We start from the raw sequence: 20,999 nt of genomic DNA, 5'->3' as shown, positions 1-20,999 counted from the left end.
CTTCCTCTGCAGCTTCACCTTTTACCGACGATAATTACACCGTTTAACGCCAACGCTTCTCAAATGGCGGCCTGCAGACCCACAACTTGTTCAATCTGGAGAAAAAAAAAGGGTCTCTGCATTATTCAGGACAAAAGTTGGAGTCTGAATGAAAAGAGTGTTTTAGATTGTTTTCACACCTAGCAGGTTCTAACGCAGAATGACTACAGGACCTCGCTTGTTCTTATGTCCTTATGTTGCTCGCTGTTCTTATGCCTTGTGCACACTACAGGATTTTCAAATCTTAACCGATTTAAAAAATGTGGGGAGATCACGGATGTAACGACAGATTTAAAGGAGAATTACTGTGGCTTGCACAGTAATAGCGTTACTGAAGGCTAGCTCTAGTCTCGCGCTGAAGTCCCGTGGGAATTCAGTTGTTGCAGGAAATGGTAAACAGTAGTGTGCAGATCGGAGCGTAGCGTGTGAAGATTGAAGATCGGAGGTGTTCACAAGGGAAGAAGCTTGGAGTGAGAATAACGTGTGTTGATCTACTGTGGAAAAGAAATGGTTCACGTTTCTTTGTTTACCATTTCCTGAAACAACTGAATTCCCACGGGACTTCGGCGCGAGACTAGAGTTAGCCTTCAGCAACGCTATTACTGTGCAAGCCACAGGCATCATTTGGACCGTTTCCATGTAGTTACAGTCATAGCCACTACAGTACTCAATTACCTATTTTTGAGGGGGAAATAAACTTCAAGTTTTCATCGCGAAGGCATGACCTCTGTGATCGACTCTTGACCGATGGAAAAAGAGGGAGGTGACAGTACAAAATTTGAATTTAAATTGTTTCTTCACAATGTCTGAGTGGAAAACGCATCTTGTTGTCACATAAGGGCCCTGTTCATGTTGCACGAAAATTTTAATTGCATTTTGTGTCTGTTAAGAGGCACAAATGCACTCTTTAGAACATGCCCCCACAACTGGCATTTCTAGCACCGATTTTGGTCATTTTTTTCCCTTTCGACAGAACTCTGAGACATCTAGCGAACAAGATTCAGGTAAATATCGGCCGGAATTCTCCTTTAACCGATTTTGTATATTTTAGTCGTAAGAACGCACAAACCAGACGCAGGACCACAAACTTCAAACGAGGGACTACGGATCAAGCAAAAACTTGTGCGATCAAACGCGGCCAACTGTCATTGTCAGCAGGTTGCACTTGTGTGTGCTATGCTTTGCACCAAAAAAAGAAAAATTGTGGGTGAAGTCATGTCTGAGAAAACAGAATCATGGGGCACATTCAATCTCAAAACGGTGTGCACCATTTTGCTACGGTTTCCTGGTTGAACGACACGTTTCTTCGGAAAAGGTGTGGAACGGCTTTGAGTTGTGTTTTCTCTCGTTTGGTGGGTGTGTCTCTCCCGTTTATTGGCTGTGTCACAGGTGAAAACGAATCAGAAGAGACTTGTCTGTAAACTTGTGGTAATGAAAGGGCAGACCGCTTGGGCACACAACAGTGTGTTCAACGCACCCCCGTCTCGAGTTGCTACGTTTTGTCGGGGCTGAACGTGGGTGCTGCTTCCCAGTCAGCTCGCTCTTATTGGCTATTTGGGGTTTCAGCTCAATATTCCATCGCTGTTCCTTTGACACTACAGGATCACACTACACAAGACAATTCTCACAATAACTGCAGAGGGTGGGGGATCAGATGACAAGATGAAATAAGTTCTAATGATAAATGTATTTATCATGTAAATACAATATAATTTGCATTGTCAGTGATATGTAGTACACATCATATAGTAAATTTTTGTACTTCCATTCCATTTAAGGACAACCAAGAACACAATGGCAAAAGTACAAACATTTATCAACAGCTGCCGGCGGCGGATCTTGAGCATCCACTGACCAGAGCGGCAACAATGATCTCTGGCAGAGAACGGGCCAACAACCAGAGGAAGAAGAGATCAAGAGAAAGAAATGGGGATGGATTGGCCACACACTCTGGAAACTAAATAGAAGCACCACTAGGCAGGTCTTTAGATGGAACCGCCCCAAGGCACAAGACAGAGAGGCAGGCCCAAGATTAGCTGGCGAAGGGACCTCGAGACAGACATCTAGCAGAGCAGGATGACATGGAAACAGCTGGAAGCTGGAAGTCCAGGACACTCTGGCAAGCTGTGGTCAACAGCCTATGCTCCATGAAAAAGGAGCGATAGGCGTAAGTAAGTAGTAGTAAGAGACCTTTGCATTGGCCCCGGGCCTTGGGCCAGGTATACCCTTTGACGCAGCTTGCGTAGGTGATGACGACAGGACGTAGGTATGTAATGTAGTTCTTTAGTGCATCCTTGCAATGTGAAACTAAAACTAACCACATCCAATGTATACAATGTAACAAAAATGTAAAGCTTGGTTTGGACTTTCAGGTGTGAAAAGGCCCTAAAAGAGTTGACGAGGATCACCTGAACGCTGCATTAAGCAACTGCAACACAACGGAAAAAACGAAAAAGATAAGACAAATAAACCGAACATTGTCTCAGATTTGTTTGCAACAGCATATTGTTTATTGTATAAAACACACATGTTGGCACTCTTCTTCTGCTGTTACTATAAATAATGAAAACAAAACTCCTGATATGTTTGGTGAAGAGGTTTTAAATGCTGCATTTACTTGAGCGACATGAAGATTATCAGTCATAACCTTCCTGGATTATTACGCTACCGTGACAGTTTCGGGTTAACAGAAATCACAACCACAACATTAAAAGAACAATGACATTTACAGTCAGAATTAGTTCACTGATCTGGTCATAGTCAGATAGATACAACACACCGCTAACACAAAGTACAGCATTTAAATCATTACTGAGGGGACAGCTACAGTATTAACACACACACTTCCACACTTAATTTTCCTTCCTGTGCAATTTGTGCTGTAGTTTTTGCAAACATGATATGGTTCATAAAGCATCAGGAAGACAATATCTCAATTTAATGACAACAGGAGAAAGGAAATCTTCATTTCAACGATGGAAAGATAAAGTGCAAGAATGGCGTTTGACGCTTGCTACAGTACGTCTTTTTTTGCATATGTTTGTTAACAGTAATTGAAATGAAGATATTATTATTAGTTGCATAGCAAATGCAAGCAAATGACAAATAGAGAATGATTTTGGCAATTAGAGATTAAAGAGGAGCTACATAGTTCTGTAAATTCAAGTTTGCATGATGTTTGTCATGTTTAAAGCACAGTTCATTATTTAGTTTGATACAGAATTTTAGGGAGGATGCTAACTGGCACCATCCACTAAATACGCAAGTATGCCAGCTAACATAAAAAAGTTAGCATGAACCACAGTGAACTTGATGAATTCTCTCTGCATATAGTGTGTTTTGGCGTTTGTTTCACATGCTCATCTATGACTGGTCCTTTTACACAGGGTACATTACAAATAAATAAACATAATCAGTGTTGCCAACTAAGAGACTTTCTGACTAGATTTATACAACTAAAAGCATGGCTTAAGGCTCATGAATCCTTTTAAAACCTTTTGGTTGTAAAATAAAAAATAAAAAAGCCCAAATCTGCTGATTCTAAAGTTGCTTTGTCGTCGAAATTGAATCTAGTTCAAAACGTGGCAATCCTAAAAAAGTGGTAATTTTGGAGATAGAAGGTTTTCACTTGAGCATAGAGAATCAAAACATTTCAAACAAAAACCCAGCCCTAGTTGCTAGCATGTTGGTGATAATATGAGAATGTGAATTTGGCAAACTGGACTTCTGATTGCTCACCAGAAATAATCACATAGTGTCTTTGCTCTACAGTAAACCATCTAACAGTGGTATCTACCAGCCCTCCACCTCCACCACGAAGGGCTCTTTGACGGGGATCCTGCCGCTGTTGACGATCACACACTCGGTGTACGGCAGGTTCCTGTCGTTGGTGTCCTGGAGCTCGATGGTGTGAACCACAGACTGCCAGAGGAGACGGACAGAAGCGGGTAAGATACAGGTTTTATATAGGAGTTCATCTGTAACAAGGAGCTTGGGTTATTTTTCCATAATTGCAAAGCTAAGATTTTGGGGCACAAAGAATGTTTTTAAGTGCTCATATCCAAAGGTCCAAAGTCCACCCCAAAGGGACTTACCATCTCCAAAAGAAAACACTGTTCACAAACTGCTCCAAACAGCTCTATTGTAGTCCAGCCTTTACTTCAGAGACACACGTGGTCACTTTGTAACACACGTTATAATGCTCGCCTAGCTGCTAGCATGGCACGCCCTCATATTCTGCTTCTGACTGGCTAGTAGTCCTTACCTAGCTACTGCGCATGTGCGACTCCCAACAAAGATGGAACAGAAATGAGATGTCTCACTCTGTAGCTAAAACAGAGAGCTCAACACACCGGGTGAAAAGAGGAGCTGCAGCAATGTGCAGTACAACAAAAATATGGTGTTTTTTTTGAAAATCAAACCACGTAAACTTATTCTGATATAACCTCTAAATACAATTATGAACCTGAAAATGAGTATATAATATGAGCACTTTAAATCCTCAGACTCTGCTTAGGATAATTCAGCCAACTTTATTATACAACTTCAAATGTCATATCTGTTAATGGAAATCTAACCATATGTCAAAACCTCCCTATTCTTTAAAGCAACATGCAGCAGATTAATGAAAAGTGTCTGAGGGTCCACTCACCATCCCATCCAGGACTTTGCCAAAAACCACGTGTTTCCCATCCAGCCACGGTGCTTTGGTAGCCAGGATGAAGAACTGCGATCCGTTGGTGTCCGGACCGGCATTCGCCATACTCACCTGGTACATCAACACACACACACACACACACACACACACACACACACACACACACACACACACACACACACACACACACACACACACACACACACACACACACACACACACACACACACACACACACACACACACACACACACACACACACACACAATGCCATCATCATTTTGACAAGTAATGTTCAGGTTTTAGGTCACCAAGCTGATCCTCCCATCAAGAAAAAGTAGATTTAAAGTAGAAACTGAGGTCATAAACCGAAACACAAATGTGTGTGAGCTCACCCAGCCGGCTCCTAAATGCTTCAGTTTGAAGTTTTCATCTGCAAAAGTCGTTCCATAGATGCTGTGACCTGGATGGAAAAAGTGTGGTCACTTTCAGGTGGTGACAAATTTAACATGAAATCTAAAAACTCCTTGCTCTGTGTGAAGTTAACAAGAAAGGTTACATGCGTACAAACTACTGCTCTGATTTATTTCACAAATAGGCCGTTTTACCCTATAATACTAATGGGCTTCACAGCATTGTGTGTACGTATATAGTTGTGTTGTGGTGAAACACTGAGCATATGAATGGACAGCAGAGAAATGGATTACCCTGCAGGAGGAGTTTCACGAGTTTCTGTGGATGTATCAATGCTTTTTTTCTACAGTTAATGGTTTGACTGAGGCTGTCCCGAGGGGGTAAGCGAGTATCCGGAAAGCGTACCTCCTATGGGGAGATTCTGAGGCTAACAAGCCATTACCTCCTGTTAGCATTCCATTGACTCCCATTCATTTTGGCGTCACTTTGACAGTGAATAACTTTACATCTGAAGCGTTTAAAGACTCTATTTGTCCATTGTTTATTTCTAAAGAAACACGACAATGTATAAAAGGCTCCATTACCTTGAATCTCACGTTATGGCCCCAAAGCTGCAGTTTATGTAAAATAGGCTAACGATTGTGTCATGACCACGCAACTTTCTGTCACTTAGTAGAGAAATTACTGTATAGTACAGGAGAAGCTCGCAGGCGATCGGGGGGGACGTGGAGGCAAAGAGTCAAGGGTGAAGCCGATAGGGAGTCCATGAAAAGCAGCAGAACAAAATATTTAACGTTTTGATGGATTGGGAATACTTCTGTATGTGGCAAGTGAATTCATGTGAAGTAACATCTCTGCAAGATTGGGAATGATTGAGATTTCTCTTGGTGCAGCTACCAGAAGAATTACAACATTCAGACAGGTTGCTCACGTCACTACATCGTCAAGCTCTGTTGGAGGCTGTGCAGTACGCTCAGCCATCACCGGAAAAGTGCTTCTAATTTACTTCACTGGTCTCCGTCAAAGTCTGTGGCATCGCTGTGTCCATTTCTTTAACTGTCTATGATAAGAGCGCCCACGTGCATAACAGGAAGCTAAGGAACGTCAGATTTTCAACCCCAAGTAGTTTGGGTGCCTAAACATAACCAACTGGGACGGTTTCACAACGCTATTGAAGTGTTTAAAACCACGACCATTACATTCTCTGGTTGAGGGCGGGAATTGCTCCTGTGGGTGGTATTAGAGGGTAGGAACAAACCAGGACTTGTTGGTTTGATTTCAGTGTACAATCCGACAGGAAGTGAGTGTTTGGTATTTAAAAAGATGTACTATTGTGTCACTTTGAGTCTCACCTCCAGTTCCATCTTCAGCTGTAAAGTCTCCTCCCTGGATCATGAAGTCCTTGATGACTCTGTGGAACTTTGTCCCTTTGTAGCCATAACCTTTCTGCAGAGACATGCAAGAAACTTAACGTGTGCAAAAAATACAAACCCAAAGACCACTGCATTCACAGTAAAGGCTGGTTTATGCTTCTGCGTTAAATCGACGCCGTGGGTACGTACATAGGTACGATGAGATACCGACCCTACGCCGTAGCCTGACGTGCACCTCTCAAAAAATGCAACTACACGTCACGGCGACACACGTCACTATGCCATTGCCTGGTAGCGTTGCATTTCCCCCCGACTCATTTCCTGGTTCTCCTTCTCCATCAACAACATGAAATCAAGGAGAGGGTTAACTTTTCCTGCCGACCATGGTCAAAAAGCACAGGGGAGACACATTGTTTCTCTTCCACTATGCCTATATGCCCTATGCTTATCACGTCACTCTCACTCGCTCTACCACACACTCCCCAGCTGTTTCGACGCACACACCAAGGCACAAGCATAAACTTTAGGCCACTTACCTAGGCTACGGCGAAAGCACTGCGTGGAGCCTCCGCAGAACCATTTATCAGCCTTTAGAGAGAGTTAGCAGCTTTAAAAGGGTTAGGGGGAGACTCAGTGGGAAAAAAAACTAACATTTGCTTCATAAACTTTTTTTGTGTGGAAATGTATGTACATTGAATATATAGAAATAAATTAAAAAGACACATGCAACACACAACCACTCTATATAATTATTTTCAAATTTAAATACACAACGTTTTATTGATAAAATCACACTGACTACAGATATGAAAGTGAAACATTGTATGATCCAGGGTCATCTGATCAACTTTCCCTTAAATAAAGACTTACAAACAACCCGATGAATTACAGACTTGAAAGTTTTCTGGAGATACTTCATTGACTTTAGAATTAAATATATAAGATAAAAAAATTATAAGCCTGAAAGAATTTGTAATAGGATTATGAAAAATATAATAAAGAATATGTGAAATGGAACACACTTGTGTGTGTGTGTGTGTGTGTGTGTGTGTGTGTGTGTGTGTGTGTGTGTGTGTGTGTGTGTGTGTGTGTGTGTGTGCGTGTGCGCATTTGTATGCACCACCATCATCCTACCTCTCCAGTTGCCAGGGCGACAAAGTTACTGACAGTGAGTGGGACAACCTCCCCAAAAAGGCCGAAGACGATCCGCCCCACCTCGTGACCCGCCACTGTGATGTCAAAAAACACCTGCGCACACACACACACACACACACACACACACACACACACACACACACACACACACACACACACACACACACACACACACACACACACGTCCATCAAAACTAAACAAGTGGAACAAATGTTCTCAAGTTTAAAACTATAAGCTATCTCAGTTTTATGTGTTTGGAAAGTAAAGAATGGAGTTTAACAAAAGAGATGCTTTTAACAGCCTATATGATTTTAGTACAATACCTGTGATGGGTATCTGGATATCGAGATGATTTACTGTAACATTTCTGTCTAAATAGCCCATTTACTGCAAACACTTACAGAATATTACTGCACTGAAGGTTTGACTGATATACTTTTACAGGAGTATAAGTCCATGATCACTAGGTTACTTTATGGAGACATATTGATCTGTTTTAATAGACAATTATTTGATATCATTGAACATGTAAGTTGTCTGTTTCATTAACACAAACATCCCTGTTGAAGGGGCACCCTTTCACAATAAAAGCATTAGACTGGCCATCATAAATGACAAAATTATAGCTACACATTTATATTCAGGTCAGGTCCCGTGCGTGTATTTGTGCGTGAGCGCATGCGAACGACCTGCAGGCAAACGAACTGCGTAGGCTATTCATCTGAATGTAGGCTCCACGTGTACAGCTGTGTGCGTGTGTGTGTGTGTGTGTGTGTGTGTGTGTGTGTGTGTGTGTGTGTGTGTGTGTGTGTGTGTGTGTGTGTGTGTGTGTGGATTGTCTCACATGTTCTGGAAAGATCTGTAAATAGCCTACGTGGTGATACACTACGTGTTCCCGGTCCAGGCCTCCCTCCGCTGTGTGTGTGTGTGTGTGTGTGTGTGTGTGTGTGTGTGTGTGTGTGTGTGTGTGTGTGTGTGTGTGTGTGTGTGTGTGTGTGTGTGTGTCTGTGCCAGTTATAATCGACGCTCGATGCGGCAAATCTCATCACCCACCTTCTCGGTGACGTTCGGTCCTCTCCGTGATGCCGCGCCGGACACCGACTGCAGACAGGCGGCAGAGACGAAGAGCAGAGCGGGTATGATCGTCCGGAGCTCCATCTTTACGGGAGACAGCGGCGGCAGCCGGGGCCCTACTGGGAGTAACGGCGATGGGTGGAGGGGGGGTGAGCGTGGGGAGGAGAAGAAGAAGAAGAAGAAGAAAAGGAAATCACAGCGAGTCACAGCTGGGAGGCTGGCCGTGATACAGCGCTCCAAACTCGGCCACATCAACAGACCACTCCCCCCTGTGGGCTGGACATGGATCAGAGTCCCGCCCACTGAGGAGAGGAGAGGAGACAATGAGAAAGAAAAGATAACAAGGAGAGGGGCCAAGGTGGAGGAACAAGGAAAGGAGTGGAGAAGAGAGGAAATGAAAGGAAAGAATGAAACAAGGAGAGGAAAGGAGTAACAAGGAGAGAAAATGAAACAAAAACAAGTATGGCTGGAAACAAGGTGAGCCAAGAGGAGAGAATAGGATGAAAGGGCAATAAAAGAGAGATGAGGAGAGGAAAATAAGAGGGGAGGGGATGGGAGAAAATGAAAAGAATATTTGCCAAAAAGCTGCATAGAAAAGTCAATGACACCTTTTACTTAATGTAAATATTTTAAACATCTAAAGGGACTCGTCTTGTATAACTAAAGCTCCCTCCTGCAGTGAAAGTGGTCAAAACAGAAGTTTGGGATAAAGCTGAACAAATGCAGGTTGAACTGCATTCAAAACCATAAATTATAAAATAAAATATGTAAAGCATCTGGGAACTGCTCATGTTTGGTCTTCAAAAACTGCAAATCCCAAAGTAACACTTCAAAACAAAGGAGTCTAAAACACTCTAAGTCGGTGGTTCCCAACCTGTGGGTGGAGACCCTCCAAGCGGTCTGATGAATAACTTTGAGGGGCTCATGGGACGGGGGGGGAAACATTGCTGCTGCACAACTGATCTCTCTGCTCAAAAAAAAGGTTAGCAGTCCTGTTTGTGTCGACCTTTACCATCCCGAGCTGATAGAAACAGTAACATCAGTGTGTTTGATCATTTGTTGTAACAAGCCGAATGTCACACCTGTTAGCCTGTGCACACCTGGAACATCAGAGCATAAGAACGGCTGCAGCAGCACAAACTGGTGCTGCAGATTTATGAATACAGACACAACATCCAGCTGTTACTATGGTCATTAAAAAAAAAGTAAAATCTTATAGTGTAGTTTTAAAACAAGTGTTTTAAAGGTCCCGTGACATGGTGCTCTTTGAATGCTTTTATGTAGACCTTAGTGGTCCCCTAATACTGTATCTGAAGTCTCTTTTATATAGACCTTAGTGGTCCCCTAATACTGTATCTGAAGTCTCTTTTATATAGACCTTAGTGGTCCCCTAATACTGTATCTGAAGTTTCTTTTATATATACCTTAGTGGTCCCCTAATACTGTATCTGAAGTCTCTTTTATATAGACCTTAGTGGTCCCCTAATACTGTATCTGAAGTTTCTTTTATATAGACCTTAGTGGTGCCCTAATACTGTATCTGAAGTCTCTTTTATATAGACCTTAGTGGTCCCCTAATACTGTATCTGAAGTCTCTTTTATATAGACCTTAGTGGTCCCCTAATACTGTATCTGAAGTCTCTTTTATATAGGCCTTAGTGGTCCCCTAATACTGTATCTGAAGTCTCTTTTATATAGACCTTAGTGGTCCCCTAATACTGTATCTGAAGTGTCTTTTATATAGACCTTAGTGGTGCCCTAATACTGTATCTGAAGTCTCTTTTATATAGACCTTAGTGGTCCTTGACCAACTGCCACTTTGCTCATTTCAAAGCCATGATGTCTCTCTCTCATGGGTGGGCCAAATTCTCTGGGCGGGCAAAGCAGAGAAAGGGGAGGTAACCTTGCTCCTTATGACCTCATAAGGAGAAGATTCCAGATCGGCCCATCTGAGCTTTCATTTTCTCAAAGGCAGAGCAGGATACCCAGGGCTCGGTTTACACCTATCACCATTTCTAGCCACTGGGGGACCATAGGCAAGCTGGGGGAATGCCTATTAATGTTAAAAAAACTCATAAAGTAAAGTGTTCATGCCATGGGACCTTTAACAAATTAAATGTGCAATTTTGCAGCTGTATCTGCATGAGCATCCACAACATCGCCCCTTGTCAGCTGGAGGAGGACATACCTGTTAATACGCTGTGTGGATTTAAAAATGTTCTTCTTGGTCAACGAACAAATGCATTTCCCAGCATACAGAGATCAATAATGAGCTGCATCATGTCGTTTTTAACAATAAAGCAAGGGATAATAAAGTCCATACAGACGTGTTTTACAGCTTTAAAACACTTTACTGCATTAACAACACCTCCGCTCGGCTCGGCTTCAGCTTCAGCTTCAGCTGCAGGAAATAAAGCTGAAAAAGAGAATATAAGTCCCTGCTGAATACATGTCTATAGAGATGAATTATAATAGTCAGCCTGCCGTGACCTTAACACAGACACACACACACACACACACACACACACACACACACACACACACACACACGGTTATCGGTCTCCTGTCAAAGCGGCCCGTCCATTCGTCTTTTCTTCCCGCCATCCGGCGAATTAATTAAGCAGAAATGTAAACGTTTTAATTGAATGTCAAAGCAGGACCTTAACAACATGCTGCTATGTAAATGAAAGTGACATCGCTTTGATCATCCCCTCTCTTTCCCTCTCTCTTTCCCTCTCAACTCTCTCTCTCTCTCTCCCTCTCTCTCTCTCTCTCTCTCTCTCTCTCTCTCTCTCTCTCTCTCTCTCTCTCTAATATGTATACACACACACACACACACACATACACATACATAAGATTACCTGTGAGGGTGAGTGTGTGTGTGTGTGTGTGTGTGTGTGTGTGTGTGTGTGTGAAAAAAGGGACACGCAAACCTTTTTTAATTGAATTACCATCAGTTGTGTGCTAACGAACCCTCAGGGATTTACACCAACAGGCCTCATTAAGTGGAAGTAAACCCTTTAAACCTTAAAGTTGTCCCTTAAATGCTCCATCATTACGACTGTTTCACTGTATCGGCAGAACCATTTTTGAAAAAATTATTTTTGGGGTATTTTATGTCATTTTTTAGATAGTCAACCATAGAGAGATGAGGGCAAATGAGGGTAGAAAGAGATGAGGTTTGACCATTGCGATGATCATGGGAAGGCGTAGAAATAGCACGCAACGACATTTCGCTTGTCACATCAACGCATTTTTGCGTGCCATTTAACACTTGTTCTCTTTTCCAACTTGTCAGTTGTAAGCATGTGGTTAACGCTGTGAATTCAAACCAAACTACTTGGTTTGGTTTAGGAAAAGATCGTGGTTTTGGTTAAAACAAGTTTAGTCTGATAGGTTACGTACATAAGTTAAGTTGCCAACTTAAATAAGTAAACGTTGACTTTTGGTTTCGCACGGGACGCAAACCGCGTTGTCCTCGATGAAAATCCTGCGTTTGTTTGACCCATCCATCCACCCCGACCTCGGACCACCATCCTACGTGGACTTTGTCCCTCTTTATAACACGTCACAATATAAGTCAGTAGAGACTAGTCTATATCGATGACGTTTCACTTCCGGGATTGTTCTGGTGCCGCCAGAAATTCCGACGCATGTCCGTTTCCTTCCGTTTCCTTCCGCTTTCTTTGTGTTGATATTCTAAACTCCGGTGGATTTCTGAGGACTATGGTTAACTGCTCCTCAGATCTCTCCAGACAGCTAGCTAGACTATCTGTCCAATCTGAGTTTTCTGTTGCACAACTTAAACAACCTTTGAACGTACACATGTTCCACCAAAACAAGTTCCTTCCCAAGGTTATTTGGCAGAGTCACCATGGCTCCGCCGCCAAAGACGATTGTGATTGGTTTGAAGAAATGCCAATAAACCAGGGCACGTTTTTATCCCATCCCGGAATGCTGTGTGGACTAGCCAGACCCTCCTCCGCAGCGCTGTGGAGGAAGGTCTGGCAATGCGAGACTAGCAGAGACAACAAACAATGTGAAATGACACGTTGCTAAATAAATTGATGTGATATTCATATGCCGTTACGTCATTTGGTGATGCCAGGCTTTATTGACATGCAACTAATGTCCCCGGCTGGACTTGACCCGAGGACGCTGCATCAGGACACAGTGCTTCCTGCCCTGATGCTGGATGTAAATTGTGAGGTGTGGAATCGTACAACATCGACATAGGTTTTGGGCATAGTGGGTTGGGTCACAAATACACATTTCAACTTATTTTATTTCTTAGATTCTCATTTCTACTTAAGTATATTATTAGTCTTTTTTATACATATTTAACCCTTGTCTTCCATTCAACCATGCACTTGCCCGTTGAAAACTGAAAATCCAGACTTTTTCTGACATTTTATACTCTTTTTTTTAAACACTTTTGCTGCTTTTTAAAAATGTTTTGGCACCTTTTTGCCATTTAACGCTTCTTTTCACTACCATGTACAGACACCACTAACACCAACTTAACACGACTAGTTTTACACTTATTTTTGGAATTCATGGTCAATAAACCTCATTTATAGAAAATTATACCTAATTCTCGAGTTACAAAAAGCAGAAATTATGTATTTTTTAGACTAATATTAAAGGAAGGATAATCAAGGGTATATGTCAACGTTCACTCGAGATACTGTTTGAGAAACATTTCCATTTTTTTCAAATGCTTAAAAATGAAATAAAAATACTTTTATTGAAATTCAATAAAAGGGGAGATCCGATATTTTGTTGTACTTGCGAAGCCGTTGTGTGGCATCATCCATGTTATTTTTAGGTAATCAAAATTAGGTAGTTAAAAAGAAACCCATATTTCTGATATAGAAATTTTTAAAATGGGTCAAATTTGACCCAAAGACCCAAAGACAAGGGTTAAAGAGCATTGTTAGAGGGAGCCACAGAACAAATAATTACATTGGCAACAATAACGTATGGTGCGTGACGTGCGTTGAGTTCATAGTTATGCCCCCACGCATGGATGTCCACAGCAGGAACTTTTTATAAGGGCTTTAGTATTAGAAATATACAGAAAAATATACATTTATACAGTAAAAGGTGTGATATTTCAGAGCTCCCCCTAAGTTTCCTAAATGAGGCGTTCTACATCCAACCCTGCAGCTGAGTTCATCTCTAAATCTGTTTTGGTAACCTCAGTTTAAATCACTCCATGTTCATGTTGATTCTGACCTCCAGCTCTGCAGTGCTCTCACATGCAGGAATACACCGCTCTGCTAAATGAACTCTGGTTAATATTGTGTTTTTTTTCTTTTCCTGCAGCCGTCTAAATAATTAGCTTTTGTTGTAGAAAATGATGAATTTGGGCAGTTAATTTATCGATCGGCCGGCTCCTCCGATGTGCTTTGCTTTAGAAAGCCATTAATCAATGGATGAAAACACCTTATTCTCCTCCTGCTCTGCTTTTTCCTTTTTTCTTTGCTTTCTGTCTCCAACAGCCACACTATGGAGAAGAACTGTAATTATGGACTAATGATGATGATGGAGAGGAAAAATAATAGTGTATGTACATTCAGAACAAACTGGTCCATACATTAAAAAAAAAAAATCTGATAAAAAAAAACAGTAAATAAAAGCTCAAATGTAACCGTTAATATGATAAAAACCAAAGATTACAGCCTCAGGAGTGTCACATCAACATGACTGACCTTTATGGGGCGTTACGGTGATACAACCCCTAAATATTAAGAAATAAAATGGGTAAAAAAGGTCAATTCATTCATTTGTCAGTCACATATATAACACAAAGCTTTTCTCCTGCTTGTTTGAATCGACTATAAATTAATTTTAATAACCCGTTTATTTCAAGTTTACCTTGCAAGTTCAGTGTCTCATTTTACTTCGCTTCAACAAGAATGTCTTGATTTTTTTGGGAACAAATATAAATCCCTTTCCTTTAAATTAAGTTTACATTTTGAGTTTTTCTCGTCTCTCCAAAACATTCATGTAAAGGAAACTAATCACATTTAACAATGATCTTGTTTTTTTTTTTTATCATCAACTTCTGCTGATTTATGCTTCGTGACGTCTAATCACTAATTACGGTGAATAAAACGGCATTTTAAGTTCAGCTGTGTTACATGTTGAAAAAATTGAATAAGTTACACAAAACTTAAAAATAAAGAGCTGTTAATCCTTGTGAAGACTTCCAAACGTTATACTCAGGCAAATTCATAACCGCTTGTTAATGTGACTTTCTGTGCCTTTGTCTATGCCTATACTGTATTTTTGTTCTTAACTATACTACATGCCGTGTGCATCTGAGAGGAGCTCAGTATCTTTAAAGAGAAGTCATAAGAGAAGTCATACTGTAAAGAAGGTCTGCAGGGAACGGAATTTTAGTTTAACGTGCTGATTCAATAAAGGTGTTGAATGCAAGAGCAGTGTGTAGGAATATCCTTAATGCAGCCGTGCCAGTGACATGCCTCTTTGGTCCAGTGCTGAAATATCTTGAGCACATAACTTATTATGTCAAGTTGTCTTTATGATCACTTTGAAACATCTCCTCTCATTTCCTCTCCTATACCCTCTGTCGATTCCTGCTGCTTTATTCAGCGATATCTTATTGTAAAGCTCTTTGTCTGATTGCAAAGTGCTTTATAAATAAAGATGTATTATTATCGTTATAATTTGCACTACATTGTTATAATACATCAGATCCAAATCAAAGACTGAACTAAATCAGAGGGATTTGAAAGTTTATTCTCACAAAGGTTTTGTCTGCAATCCTACAGAAGGCACAACATTTTCATATATTATCCTACAAAATGCAACTGCTCTTTTTTTTCCACATTATTAGAAATTTAAAGTCATCAAAAAAAGGTTGTTTTGAGTTTATGTTCAGGTTGTTCTCAATTGTTGAAAAAAAAGTTAAAGCATTTATTAGTAGTTCATAATAAAAAGAACAAGTGTCTTCAGTGTTATGTCCTGCCACATATGAATACAGTTGTGCAGAAATATTCCCTCAAATCTAATGAAGTGAGTTATTTTGATGACTTACAGCCAATTCTTCAGAAAAACACCACAACAATGACTAGAAAAACAAACTAAAGACATGTAAGTGGTTTGAGATCTCGTTTGACTTCCCTTAATGCCAAAAACATCAGTCATCTCTGTTTTGTCATGAATGTTTCCTACAAATCATGGAATTGGTCAAATTTGACACTAACTTTGTAACTAGGTATAAATACCCTATAACAACACCTTCACAGGAAACTTTAGAGTCACATCTAACTAACTTACAGTCTTTCAGCTGAAACAAATAAAGCTTAATTAACCTACCGGAGGAGCCAGGATTCAAACCCCCAACTTTGTAAATTCCCCATTGGCTACCGTCGCCCCTGAACTTGTGCTTTAACCAATCAGACGGCCTGTTGTTGCTCCACATTCCTCTGCGCTGAAAAAGTCGCTCTAAACCGACAAGAGTTCATTTTCAGACGCTTATGTTTGTGTTTTTGTTCGTTATCAATCCACCAGAGGTCCCGAGGATGACAAATGGGGCCTGTCAGGGCGACGCCAGTCAAAACAACACACACACACACACACACACACACACACACACACACACACACACATTTACGTTTTCAGGCATTTAGCTGATGTTCTTATCCACAGCAGTTTACAATGACTGATGTACACACACATACTGTATGCTTCACATGCCTGGCTCTGTGTGTGTGTGTGTGTGTGAGTGTGTGAGCAGCAGACGGGTGGGAAAGCTTGGGGTCGTGGATAACAAGACAGACATAGAAACACAATGAGCTTGGCTGTAATCTGTCTTATCTGCACACACACACATACACACACACTCTGAATTGAAGTGAGAGGTTAATAAAGCAGCTGAGGTTAGCTGACAGCAGGACGACCACCTACAACACCAGTAATAATGATAATAATAATAATAATAAATGTTGCAATGATAATCTTAGTTGAAACACTGACAGATGGGTTTAAAGTTCCTCAGAAGATGAATGAATATAAGAAGAGACGGTTCCCGTAACAACGTATCTTTACCTTTCCTGAGGCTCAAACCAGCATTTAAAAAGGTGAACGTTTACGGTGTTTGTGTCGTCTTGTCCCTTCCGTTTAAAAAAGAAATTCTGTCCGCACAAACATGCCTGGCCGGTAGGTGGCAGAGTTTGGGACACACAATTGAGACTCAGACTCGAGTCGCACTTAAGTCACACACACAGTGACTTTAGACTCGACTCAGACTCAAAACGCGGAATAAAGTGAAAAAAAAAAGGTTTTTGAGGAAATGTCTGATGAGCTGAATGTTATTCCCATCCCTGCGTAAACTTTAACCTACCTACGTAATAGGTATTGCATCTGCTGCGCGAGAGTTAGAGATGACAACAAACATGTCAACCGCACCGGCAGCTGCTGTGCCATTCATCAGAAGCTTTGGCTTTAAAAACTTCATACAACAAGGCCCCCCAAACAAAAGAGGCGCCGAATGCATAATATGTGGTATTATTATAAAGGATTCTGGCTCAAGCAGATACAGTTTTATCAGGCACCTGAAAATGTACCCTTTTAGTTCAGCATTGGCCACCTAACGTTAGCTTACTTCTTTCTATAGCTACGATCTATGGGAGGTTAACTCCGACTGTCATTCGCTAGATGTTATGAAAAGATGGATTAGGGTTTGCAGTGTTATAAGCACCCTGGATGGAGCACAGCAGGTGATACTTTGAGACTCATAATAACCACGAGAGGCCTGTGACTTGACTTGGACTCTAGCGCTAAAGCCTAGGCATGAATTGTATTTTAGGCGGGCCACTACAAAAGTAAGTGGGCCATCTTTTCCCAGAAAAAAACAATACATTAGAAATACCAAAAAAGGACAAACATAGACAAACTGAAAACAATTTTTTTTACTTTCCAACATACCGCATTTCAACGGCAATAACAGCAAAACACTATCTATACAACATGCTCAACCAACAAAGCTCAGTCCATACAATGCTGTACACAACAGTATGGACAACAACCTGTCTATTATAACCTATTTAGGCTAAAATATATTTTCACTGGCAGAATAAGGAGCACCGGCTCTACACAGCACTGCTAATAATTAGCCGTTTTGTGTTAACATACTGCAGGACATAGCATACATCAGACAGAAATCAAACATGTAACATTTATCTCATGCATTCATGACAGCATTGTTGCTTCAGTATATGGTCGGATCACGAGCAGTAAATGTGCTAGGCCTACCAGCTGTATACACAAATAAGCAGTAAAGCAGCAGGGTTTTTTCTTCTTCTTCTATGGTACGTAGTTGCCTAACTTCCTGTAATTGGTCCGAAAGTCCGAACCATCCAAAAAGTGTTTTCATACTGCAAACGAACCGGACCGAGACCACCTCTTTTGATCGGACCAAAATTTGGTCTTTTGATCCGAACCGAGGCACCTTTCTCACCTGCAATTTTGGTTCGGACCAAACTGAAAAGTCCGAAAGTCCGGACCAAATGAGGTAGGTGTGAAAACGCCCTTAGACTCAAAGACTTGTAAGCATCTCTAATAGGTGGCGATAAAGTCTACGTCAACGATACGTCAAATACCAGGAACATTCTGAGCATAATAGTGAGATTATTTTCCTTTGGTTAAAACAAAAAATAGTAGCTATCTATGTACTGATTTAGAGTGATTTGACACCTATCTTCTACCTTTCTATATTCAACACCTTTGTGGCACGCGACCCAAACTAAACTTGAACAAACCGGTAGTTCGCCTTTGTTGTTGTTTCAGGCGCATGCTCATTACAGAAAGCAACAATGGGTGAATGTGTGAATTAATCTCTGCAGGGTAAATCCAGACAGCTAGCTAGACTATCTGTCCAATTTGAGTTTTCTGTTGCACGACTAAAACAACCTTTGAACGTACACGTTCCACCAAAACAAGTTCCTTCCAGAGGCTATTTTTCAGCGGGCCATGACTCCGCCCGGCTTTTTAGCACTGCCCAAGACAATTGTGATTGGTGTGAAGAAATGCCAATAAACCAGAGCACGTTTTTCTCCCATCCTGGAATGATGTGTGGACTATACAGACCCTCCTCCCCAGCGCTGTGGAGGAAGGTCTGGCAATGCTATAGACTTCTATAGGAACAGATTTTTTTCGTTTTGGCGCCAGTGAAGTCTCCCCTTGCTGGAAATTAGAAATAATGCAGGTTTAAGGCACTTCAGCATTGGCTTCACTTTTCAGACCCAGGGGTTGACAAGCGAATTTGCTCCGTTTACCTAAACATATTGGAAAATATAAATTTATACATAGAAAAATTAGGATATTTTAGAGCTCCGCCTACATTTCTCCAATGAGGTTTTCTGTGGAGCTCATGTTTCTTTCAGGGGAGCTAAGCTCTACATAGCTTTCCTTGTTTCCAACCCTGACCACAGTGGTGGCTGATTGGACAACTTTCTAATGGGAAGAACTACAAACTCCCTATGGTTTATTATTTAAGTTGGACAACTTGTTGGTAGCATCTTCTGTCAGTAAAGAGACAGGCAAGACTAACATTTGCTATTAAAAGGTTTCAGAGGTTTTAATGCAATATAAAGAATGTTTTCTCATTTGTGTTTTAGACTTAAAAACACAAATGACAGTAAAAAATGTTACTAAATATTGCGTTAGCGTTTGTTTACATGTGAATTCATCACGATAGTGTGGAGAGATGTTGCTTCTATTTCTTTGGATATGCAAAGGTCAATAGAAGAGAACACATAAAGATAACACAGTTCATGTACACTTTACAGTTGGGTCAACCTTTAGATATTCTGCTGTAGATAGAGACACAGAGAGATTTATATGTAGCCTATTTTCCTCTGACCATATGAACATTTGTACTTAGAGTCAATAAAGATCATCTAAATTGAATTGAACTGAGCTGAATCTTATTTTTACAGTATGTGTGCTGAATCTGGAGAAAAAGAAAAGACAGTAAAGCCAAAGGCTGAGAGAGGGAAAACAGAAAAAGAGTTTGAAGAGGAGGATGGAGAAAGAGAAAAGGAGGAGAAAGGAAAGTGAGCATTGAAACAGGCTGAGAGAGAAATAATACGTGTGAATTAGAGGGGGGAGAGAGACTGTAGGAGATAAGAGAGAGAGAGAGAGAGAGAGAGAGAGAGAGAGAGAGAGGAGAGGGGGGAGAGGTCAAGTGAATGAGAGAGAGAGAGAGAGGGAGGGAGAGAGAGAGAGAGAGAGAGAGAGAGAGAGAGGCTCGCGCAGCAGCCGCTCCGGTAGTTTTGGCTTTGGAGACGCGCAGGACGCAGCGAACTATCCCGGCTCCCATCGATGGTTCACCGCAGCCTGGAGGAGGGACAAACCTTCCACCGCTGCCCGGAAATTAGCGCCCAGGACCCGCACACACTCAGACAGCAGTAAGCCTCTCCTGCGCTTCAACAACTTTCACATTAAAACAAAAGACAAAAAAAAAATACATCCCGAGAAACTCCAGGAGAACCAAGCGGAGCGTCGCCGCGTCTCTACCCACCCACAGACGCCTCTGTTCGGCCACGGAGAGAACGCCGGACCGCCGATCTGACTTGGACTTAACCGGACCTATTTATTTATTCTGATGACACTTTTACTCACCGCCTGGTTTACATACTAAACTAATCCGAACTCTGCGCGCTTGGTTTTATTGCTTTTATTTGGTGCGGTTATTTTTGCGCTTGGCGTGCGTAAAATCCGCGCAAAAACAACCATCCGAGACCGAGACAGCGGACCAGAGCAGGGCTGAAGCGGAGGGTCAACCAGGCTAAAGTCAGTTCACTGTCAGTGTTTTATAGGCTTTAGAGTTTTTACGTATTGTATGTCTCAGAAATGGCGTTCAGACACGTTTCTCATTTGCAAAAATAAACCATACTGCTCAGCAAGATTAGAAGAAACAATAGAAGAAAAAATACTTTAGGATGTAAAATTAAAGTAAATCGACTCATGTTATAAAATTATGAGATGAGAAGGTTATAAGATTAGAAAAAAAGGAAGATGATACTTGTTCTTAGATTTCTGTGTTTGTGACTCTGATGCCTTAAACCTTTTAAAATGTACCCCGTTTGTACAGCTTTTAATGATATAATATAGATGTATTTATTCATTGTGGAGAGTTAAAAAAACTAATGCTGGTGAGAACAGAAAACAACCTGTCCGTACATCTTAAACAAAACAACTGTTGGCTAAACTAATCTCCAGACTCTCTGAATATTTATTTTAAACAGAAACA

General features: G+C 41.2%; 1 protein-coding gene across 1 annotated transcript; it reads right to left on the bottom strand.

Annotated features, from left to right (window-relative positions):
- Nucleotides 1-2,526: 2,526 nt before the first annotated feature.
- ppic (peptidylprolyl isomerase C) lies at nucleotides 2,527-8,951 on the bottom strand. Its single transcript, XM_028577655.1, has 6 exons — nucleotides 8,693-8,951; nucleotides 7,618-7,731; nucleotides 6,463-6,556; nucleotides 5,092-5,159; nucleotides 4,691-4,807; nucleotides 2,527-3,960 (listed from the first exon to the last, which is right to left on the bottom strand). Exons 1-6 carry the CDS (start codon nucleotides 8,795-8,797, stop codon nucleotides 3,832-3,834), a joined length of 627 nt encoding a protein of 208 aa, XP_028433456.1. The 5' UTR covers nucleotides 8,798-8,951; the 3' UTR covers nucleotides 2,527-3,831.
- Between the last annotated feature and the right edge of the window lie 12,048 nt (nucleotides 8,952-20,999).

Source organism: Perca flavescens, chromosome 5, assembly GCF_004354835.1.
Source record: "Perca flavescens isolate YP-PL-M2 chromosome 5, PFLA_1.0, whole genome shotgun sequence".
Taxonomy (NCBI): domain Eukaryota; kingdom Metazoa; phylum Chordata; class Actinopteri; order Perciformes; family Percidae; genus Perca; species Perca flavescens.
Note: the sequence above shows the minus strand (reverse complement) of the source record. Positions and strands in the feature narration are given on the sequence as shown.